This window comes from Bactrocera neohumeralis, chromosome 3 (assembly GCF_024586455.1).
Source record: "Bactrocera neohumeralis isolate Rockhampton chromosome 3, APGP_CSIRO_Bneo_wtdbg2-racon-allhic-juicebox.fasta_v2, whole genome shotgun sequence".
Classification (NCBI taxonomy): Eukaryota; Metazoa; Arthropoda; class Insecta; order Diptera; family Tephritidae; genus Bactrocera; species Bactrocera neohumeralis.
This window is the reverse complement of record NC_065920.1, coordinates 41,644,635-41,654,342: the sequence shown is the minus strand read 5'-3', so window position 1 is coordinate 41,654,342 and position 9,708 is coordinate 41,644,635. Positions and strand designations below refer to the sequence as shown.

Here is a 9,708-nt window from a genome sequence, read left to right as displayed (position 1 = left end):
TTTGCACGGTCCAAAAGCATGTCGAACGAGTGTTTTAGCTTGTTGGCCGGTATGACCGCCAGTATGCCTTTTGAATGGTCTCTACGTCTGCATTAACGCTTTCCTTTGATGGCAAATGCATTTTTCCGAAAAGAAAGAAGTAGCACGGTGCCATATCAGGTGAATACAGGGAGTGGTTAATGTGATTTTTGGTCAAATAATCGGTCACAAGCGTCGTGATGAGACGGCGCATTTCGTTCAACACTTTCCATCTTCGCGATATTGAACCCGTCGTACGGCGCACCAAACGTCAATTTAACGTTTTGGCGGTGAAACAATTCTTTGTGGACAATACCCTTGGAATCATAAAAACAAATCAGTATTGCCTTCACTTTTGACTTCTCCATGCACGATTTTTTGGGTTTCGGCTCGTCCGGTGCCTTCCATTCAGCACTATGGCGTTTCGTTTTGAAATCATATTGAAAGTACCACGTTTCGTCAACAGTCACAATATTGTAAAGGAAGTTTTTGTCCTTTTTGATCTCTTTAATTGTCCTTCGAATGTTTCTTCTGATGCAATTTTTGGTCGTCAGTCAATTTTTGATGCACACACCTTTCGTAAGCCCAAATATTAGGTCAAAATGCGATAAATCGACGTTTTGAAGATGTTCCATTCCATTTCCATGAATGGTTTTTGATGAATTCGCGCCCTTTAAAACAAAATTTAATGTTGTCTTGCAACGATAACACAAACATTCTAACACTTAAAACGCAATAACTTCACTTCCAATCAATGAAATGTCATGAAATTCTCACTGGACAATCGATAAAGATAGCAGATTCTAACGCATCAGTCGACATATAGATGGCCCCAATAGGGGGCGCTAGATTCAAAAAGTCCTGTTTACTTTGGAGCGCACCTTGTACACATGTAATGCATAAAATGTTTCTGCGATTATAATCATTTGTTATAGCTGTGAATGGTGATAAGGGGACAATCCGGCAAAGATAAATGTTTGTGGATGATGATATAAGCTTAGTATTATCATTAACTAACTGTTTAACTATAAAATTATAACGAGACCAGCAAAAAAGTATACTATAACGAGGCCTCTTTACTCTTCTGATGTCAAAATGTTATAGTCTCTCACAGTTTAAATCATAAATCACAGGTAAGTTTATCTAAGAGGGGGCGGGGCCACGCCCACTTTTCCAAAAAAATAACGTCCAAATATGTTCCTCCCTTATGCGATCCTTTGTGCCAGACTCCACTTTAATTTATGGCTCAGTTATGACACTTTATAGGTTTTCGCCACTTTGTGGGCGTGGCAGTGGGCCGATTTTGCCCATCTTCGAACTTAACCTTCTTATGGAGCCAAGAAATACGTGTACCAAGTTTCATCGTAATATCTCAATTTTTACTCAAGGTACAACTTGCACGGACGGACGGACAGACGGACGGACAGACAGACATCCGGATTTCAACTCTACTCGTCACCCTCATCACTTTGGAATATACATATAACCCTATATCTGACTCTTTTAGTTTTAGGACTTACAAACAACCGTTATGTGAACAAAACCATAATACTCTCCTTAGCAACTTTGTTGCGAGAGTATAAAAAAACAATAAAAACAAAAAAAATAATTCCTTTAATGCGAAAAATATTCCCAACAGGTGCAATAATATGGCATTGCTATCTTGTATATGTGTATATACTCGTAGTATATCAATGAAGACTTGCGAATATACATAATATTTTATTTTTTAAACTTGAAGCTTTACTTATTTCGAAATGATTTGTTGTGGCGTAAATCAAAGTAATTTGTAAACAATTGAACTTCGCATGCAGGCATACGAACAAATTTGAATTTTTCTTAAGTCAGAGAATATGCAATCAACTAGTTAGAAATTACTTTCCAACTTGTAAGAAGTAACTGCGATTTTGTTCTCGTTTATATAACCAAGTGATAAGTATATGAAATCGGTCAGAAATAAAAAAGTGATATACATATATTTGTAATTTGAACTTTTTTTATAGGTGTGTATATACATAAGTACATTACATTACGTAGAACCACAGATTTACGTGCAGATTTGAAAACTGACAAGCTTCCATCACAGATTTTGCCTTATCAGTGTAAGGTTGGATGCGCATGTTGTTATAAGAGAACGGCTACGTTACATACATACTTGTATATGTATTGTATTTACTATGGATACATTTGTGAGCATCTTATTCGTGCTTTACTACTTACATATGTATGTACTACTAGAGTGATCAAATTGAAAAGTGAATTTTGTTGATTTCATCTACTTCAAAGTAATCGCCTCCCGCTGCAATACACTTATGGCAACGAATTTTCCACTCATCATAGCACTTGAAAACATCCTCCGTCGTCAGCTTTTATAACCTCAATTGAGTCAAAACGGTGTCCTCCGAGTGTTCAAATGAATTTGCTGGGTAGCCAGAAGTTACACGAAGGTAAATCAGGCGAATGCGGTGGTTGCGTCACGATATTAGTTTAAAATGTGGCGAAATGATCACCAATAACAAATGCAGTATGAGATGGTGCATTTTCCACTTCTTTGTCCAATAAATTCGGATATAGTAAAAATTGAACTATTAATGTTTTTTAAATTCAGTTCCAAAATCCTTAGTTTTCTTGAAGATACAGTATACTTAGCCTATGTTCAAAGGAGATAGTGAAACAGTGCAAGAATTTTTCAATTGGTCAAGTAGTTTGGGAGCCTATTCAATGCAAACAAACAATCAAATTTTACCTCTGTTTAATGTTGGTATGGAAAAAGTAAACCGCAAGTTCAAAAATCTTTATATTAGGTACATATATGGCGGCTAAGGGAAGCTTTCATCGGATTCAACCCAATTTTTCACACACACATACTGTTATCAGAAAATGATTTGTTGATTGCAATAATGTAATGTAATGTGACCGATATTTTCTATAAACTGTTCAATGCAAGAGCGGGGGTTGACATCGTTGGGATCTGAGAACTAGAATTGTTGCACACTATTCTTGCAAAGTTTCATTCCGATAGATTTTCCTTACTGTTAGTATAATGTTGTACATCAAATTTGGCTGAAATTGGTCTGATAAACCCGGAGATACGGGGTTCGACCTAAAGGTGGGCGGTGTCCCGCCCATCGTACATTTTTGGCCTCCGACTCCTATAAAGCCCTACTGTTAAATTTAATGTCGATGACGCATTTAGGTAGTAAGTAGTAGTTTTCATCAAAACCGTTGTCAGTCGGTTTCCCTTATTATCACCCTATTGTAAGAAGTGCCTATAGGATTTGTCTTCTGCCCAATGACATACGGATAAAAAAAAAAAATTACAAATTTGCGGCGTTTTTAAAAACGTAAAATTTCGTGCCACTTAATAAAAATCTTTGTCATATAAGGTTCCACGTAGAGTAGAAAAGCTTCTTTGAAAGTAAATATAATGTCATCCAAGGAGCTGTCCAAGAAATTGGATTTGCCAGCGAACCTATCGAAGATTCTGTTACCTGACAAGATTGCCAACGTTTTTGTGAGCTCACAAGGTGCGATCATCATCGACTACTTGGAAAAGAGAAAAACGGTCACAAAACTTTACTAGGTAAAAATGGCTTTTCCATTTTGGGTGATCCAAGTAGAGGTACTTCTTTCAATAGTCTGTTTTTGACAGATTCGTGAGTCGTGTGAAGCTGTCATGTTATTTTTGTTCAGTAATGTGTTTCGTAGACTTCGCTCAATTTATGGTCAACATAATCGGCCCACTGGCATGCTCTTTACAAAACCATCACCCATTTAGAGACCCATCATTCATTATTGCATAATATTCGATCGAATGGACTACGTCCAGTGCGCAGTGAAGAAAATATAGCAGCTGTACACCTAGAATATAGAAAGTCGTTTCGGCGCCGTTCGCAATAACACGGAATAAAGTATGGAACGACTTGGCACATTTTGAAGTCGCTCGATCTTCCCAAGCGGCATCACTTTGCTCTATGAGCACTTGAAAAGTTCCAAGAAGAGCAAGCTGAAGAGATTCAAGAGCTGCCATTTTGTCCTCAAAAACAACGGTTTGGTGTTGTTTGTGGGCCGGTGGAATCATCTGTCCATATTTCTTGCCAGTGAGAAGGTAATTGTCAATGGCGACCGGTATCACGCCATGATAACCGACTATTTGATCCATGAAATTGAAACTCGCATCAATAAATGGATTCATTGATAGGACAATTCGGTGTTGAGATAATATCACGTTTTGGGCCGGACGCGTGGCCCTTAAAATCGTGTGATATCACACCATTAGACTTTTCCCTGTAGGGATATGTAAAGTCTAAAGTCTGTACGGACAATCCCGATTCGATATAGCTCTTGGAGCAAAACATCACGCGTGTCATTCGCCAGTTGCCAGTCGAAATGGTCGAATGAGTCAACGAAAATTGGACTCAGCGGATGGACCATCTGAGATCTAATTTTCAAAAAAGAAATTGCCAAATGATGTTCTTTCGAATGGTAAAAAACCTTATCTATTGAGTTTGTAGTTTGAGTGTTTTTTCTTAAAAGAAGTAGAGAACCTCGAAATGGGTCACCCTTTACTTCAACGTCGCCCTGGTCAAATTGGTCGAATTGGGCTCTGAACTGCCGACATATCCATCGTATTCTTCTTGTTTCAAAATATTAAAATTATGTACGTAACATTTTTTTTCTTTGTAGGCTAAGGACTTATCGAATCGCTCTTGCATAGACGTGTTCTTGTTAATGCGTTTAATTTGGCATGATATTTGAATTAAGGATAATAAAATAACGAATCCTACTTATTGCTTAATCTTCAATTATTAATAAATAGGTAAATTCAAGTTTTATAGCACATACGTACAGTAGGAATCAAAAATATGTATACAAAGTCATAGCGTAAATTAAAAAAACAAAGAGACAAAAAAAATTGAATAACTTGACTTAAGTATTTATTATTTCACTATCCTTAATAGTACGGCAATCACAATTACAAATAACCGCATGTTCTATAACAATATTAGTTTTTAAGTAAACGATTTTTTTACATTTATTAATATTTTTCTATATTTATTATATTTCAAAATAGCCATTATATAGAAATCTCGGCAATAGCTCTCGTAACTCATCCAGAAGGTTTGGGTCTTCCAATTCTTTTCTTAGTACCTCCGCATTCTCGACCACATCAGCAATATCTTTATTCTCATCGACAAATGTATAGTTGAATAATAGGAAGCAGAGGAGCAAAAAGAGTCCTGTTTATGTAAATTTAAAGTAAATGTTTTAGTTCTCGATATCATTAACAATATAACATAATTTTAAAATTAAATCTGCCATTGCCATATATGTTCCATTATTATGAATCATGATATTCTCTGCTCATATTCAGTTATTACTCAAAATACAAAGTTTTGTTGGATGGAATATTTAATTTTGATATTATTGTTGTTAGCAATGTTTTGGCATCATCAGAGTTAGCAGAAGATCTCAACACCTCTTATTGATCAACTCAGTACATTTTGGTTAATAGAAGAAGGTAATGGAAGTTGCGGAGAGATTTGGCAACGCAAAGGCACCAGGACTTGATGGCATTCCGAACAAGGCACTGAAAATCGCCATCAACTATAGCAAGAGGATTTTCGTCGATAAAAGAAGGAGTTTTTCCGAAACTTTGGAAGAAACAGCGGGTGGTTCTTCTTCAAAAGCCAAACAAACCGGCGGGAGAGCCGAGTGCGTATCGCCCACTTTGCATGATCGATACGATGGCCAAAATACTGGAAAAACTGATTTGCACACGCCGAGAACGTCACCTAGAAGAAGAGTCTCCTGGGTTATCTTAAAACAAATTTGGATTCAGGAGACATCGGTCCACATTAGACGCAGTTGGAAAAGTGACGGGTATTGCGGTCAAGGCCATAGAGGACCGCAGATGGCTGCAGGGAGATAAGAAATACTGCGCAGTCGTTACGCTTGACGTGAAAAACAATTTCAACTGGCATACTGGCCACATATATTGAAGGCATTAGATGCAAGAAACACCCCGGGGTATCTTCTGCGGACAATTAGCTGCTATTTGTCTGACAGACTACTGCTGCCAAAAACCTACATGGTGAGAGGTGGAGTACCACTAGGCTCCTAGGACGACATTGCCGTGACGGTCGTCGCTAAAGAACTACGAGTATTTCAGATACAGAACATATACAATGAGACCGTGTCGAAAATTAAAGCCAGGCTTCCGAGCACTAAGCTGCAGCTTGCAGATAAATAAACAGATGCAGTGCTAATCACGAGCAGAAAAAGGCTAAAAAACGGTCACCTTGAACATTGATGACTATATTGTAGCGCAAAATTCATTGAGGTTCCTTTGGCGTTGTGTTCGATACGAGGCTCAATTTCAAGGCGCATATTGAAAAGCCTGGGTAAGGCGGCTACAGTGACTGCGGTTCTGTTGAGAATCATGGCAAACATTGGTGGCCCAATCCAAAGTAGGAGATCTCTGCCAGTTAGCTAGTCAATGCTTATGTACGCAGTTCGATATGAAGGACAGCCCTGCGCCAAAAACTTGTGTCAATAAGGTAAAGGCTGTGTCCAGGTTATGCGCCCTTAGAGTTGCCTGTGAGTTAGAATGGTGTCGCACTAGGCCTTTGCTATCATATCTGGTCTTATGCTACCGGATATAATGGCCTCTGAGTTAAATAGAGTCTACTGCAAAACAAAAGTCATAAATAAGACCCTAAGGGCCGACGAGCACAAAAAGGAGAGGAAGAAAAGTCTCGATGAGTGGCAAAAGCAGTGGGATGCGGCAGATAAAGGAAGATGGACTAACTAAAAATGTACCGGCCGGGATTGACAGCCAACATGGTGAAATAGACTTCTACTTAACGCAGTTCTTATCAGGCCAGGGCTGTTTCAGGGAATGCCTGCACAAATTTGGCCACGATGACCAAACACAATGTTCTTTCTGCGGAAATGCCGCAAAAAACACAGGGCACATCTTTTTTTCCTGCTCCAGGTATGTGGTGGAGGGAGGCACCATAGAAAAATAACAAATAAAAGGAAAAAAACTTATGAAAGGTTTCCGAGAACTCGGAATGAAAGAAAGGACGCATTGAATAAAGTGTCGGCCCAGCTTGGTCCTGCGAAGAGTTTGTTGGGTACAAGCTAAAAATTTACGTGGATTTTTTCACCACCATAAACACCCCCAACTTCACACGATCATAAAGAAAGGTTGCACAAATTTAGGAAAAACATATTTGTCAGGGTCAAATGTGATCTTGAGTATATATTAATTCGTAGCATGCCGCCTAACTTACCCCAATATCTATGTTTTGCCAATTCCTGGCGAATTTCTATATGTGTAGGAATGTGGCCTTTGTATTCCGCTTTGCGCAGTGTGTTCTGAAAATTCGTAATATAGAAATAGAGTAGCTCGTCATAGTGTTCACGTCGCATTTCTGGGCTAAACATCATTATAAACGCATAATGGAGATCAATCGCTGGCGATCCGAATATGCTGATCTGATAATCAAGCTGCGCACAGAAGAGAGTAAAGAGCAGAAATAATTAATTTTTGTATTAAGTTATACAGTAAACAGCTTTGCTTACCAGCATAACGTCAGTCGGTTTATCCTCATTTTTCTTTATCATTATGTTTTTCAAATGAAAGTCCCCATGGTTGAGCACGAATATGCCATCGCGTTTACCGCTGCCGGCTTCGTTAAACATATCGATCGCCCTTTCGCATAGTAAATGTTCGACGGATGCAATGTGCGGCACATATTGTTTCAAATCATCGCGTTCGCTTAGAATCTCCTTCAGAAATCCAATACCATATTTAATAAATGGAAATGTATAGGGGTCGGCAGAATTCATTGCGCCCTTGTCTAAAGTCGTTATGATATTGTCCTTCTAAAATGTTGCGAACAAACCTATTCGTTCAAAATAATATCGAAAGAATATTTAGTTTAAAAATATATTTTCCTCACCTCTTCCTTGCACAATTTGTAGCTGATGGCATGCAATTTCGCCAGTTTGAGAAGAGTAAATTTCGCTTCCTCCAAATTAGGATGGCGGTACCCTATGGTGGTGTATCCTTTGAGTGCTAAATCTTCAAAAATCACATATGACGGTGCGGTTGTGCTGCAGGCGATAAGCCTTTTCCAAAATACATTTAAAAATTGACTTTCATTGTCGATCTTCTGTTTGTTTTGCAATTTGGTTTACTCACTTTGGTCCCAAAATGGTGTTGTCGCCATATTGTCGCAGCACCTTTTCGATCATCGGCAGCACTTTAGTATACATGGTTATTTCCGTATCGAATAAACTATAATTTCCCATCAGTTCTTTCTTGTTTCCCTCTATGAATGGTTCGACTTTTAATATGAACGATGAAACCTTTTCTTTTGTTGGCTGCGACTGCAGTGTGTAAGTGACTTTGGCTCGAAACAAAATGCTTGCGTAGTTATCATTTTTCAATGTGCCTGGTTTCAGCTCTAAATTGGTGATCTACCAAATAAAAATTTATTTCAAAAAGTTGTGAAATTATAATACATACACATACCTCCGCGTCTTCAGTTTCGACATTTTTCAAAACTTTTTGGAAGAATGTCTCATTCAACCATTCCGGGAAAGTGAATTCATCCTCGCTGCGCTTTTCGTTATTTGTCATTTCAATGTTGCTCTCAAATTGAAAATGTTTACCTTCCGTAGTTCGTGTGGCTTCAATTGTAGAATGGAAACAATATAGCTTGCAAGGCGCGCTTTTATAGCAACCGTTCGCTTCAAATACTTCAAAGTTTACAATTCGTTATCAAAATTTACTAGTTATTTTTGCAATGCTATTCGTAGTGTGCAAAGAATTTTGATTAGCTCACAATGCATAATAAGCTTTACAGATAGCTCACTTTGCATTTAATTTCATTGAGGTTTGGAGATATGTACTTACTCATGGTTATCCATGCATCATATGAGTGCAGATAAACTTGAAAGCTATTTTAGGCTATCTACATATATCTTATCATTTAATAGCAACAGATATAAACATAATGAGCTTGATACTAAAATAAATCGTTTTAATCAATCTGCTCTCTTTTATGTAGCGACCGCATTTACAGAGATAAGATTTAGAAATGGTATTCACTTCAGCTTGTGTATTATATATTGTTATTGCCAGTTTATGAAACTGACATATTTGCCAAGCGAGAATTGGAACTATATATGGTATACCACACCGCCATACTGTCGATTACTGAAAAATCATTTAAATTCCATATGATTTTCTTTACTTTAAAGAATATAAACAAAGCAACGGCAAACACATCAGAACAAAACTTTGCACAAATAATCACTTCAAGGTATGCCATCTCTTATGGAAAAACATCGGACCATAAGTTTATCGAATATGTATAATACAGTTCTTATATCTCACTCCGAAAATATAAAAAATTACATTCAGAGAGCATTTGTTTTTGTTTTTATATAGTAACATGGAGAGGGTATATTAAATTTTTTTGGAGACTTATATAAATAAATATATAGATGACCAACGCGACGAACTGAGTCGATTTAGCCATGTCCGTCTATTGTCTGCATATACGCGAACTAGTCTCTCAGGAATTGATCTGAAATTTTACACACGTTCTTTTCCCGTCAAGAAGCTGCTCATTTGACGGAACGGCTGATATGGATCCACTATAAAATGTATGT

The 9,708-nt window shown here is 37.7% G+C and overlaps 1 protein-coding gene across 1 annotated transcript; it reads right to left on the bottom strand.

Moving 5' to 3' along the window:
- Positions 1 to 4,927: 4,927 nt before the first annotated feature.
- LOC126752617 (uncharacterized) lies at positions 4,928 to 8,757 on the bottom strand. Its single transcript, XM_050463553.1, has 6 exons — positions 8,564 to 8,757; positions 8,231 to 8,508; positions 7,989 to 8,157; positions 7,609 to 7,911; positions 7,317 to 7,533; positions 4,928 to 5,258 (listed from the first exon to the last, which is right to left on the bottom strand). Exons 1-6 carry the CDS (start codon positions 8,669 to 8,671, stop codon positions 5,077 to 5,079), a joined length of 1,257 nt encoding a protein of 418 aa, XP_050319510.1. The 5' UTR covers positions 8,672 to 8,757; the 3' UTR covers positions 4,928 to 5,076.
- Positions 8,758 to 9,708: the final 951 nt, after the last annotated feature.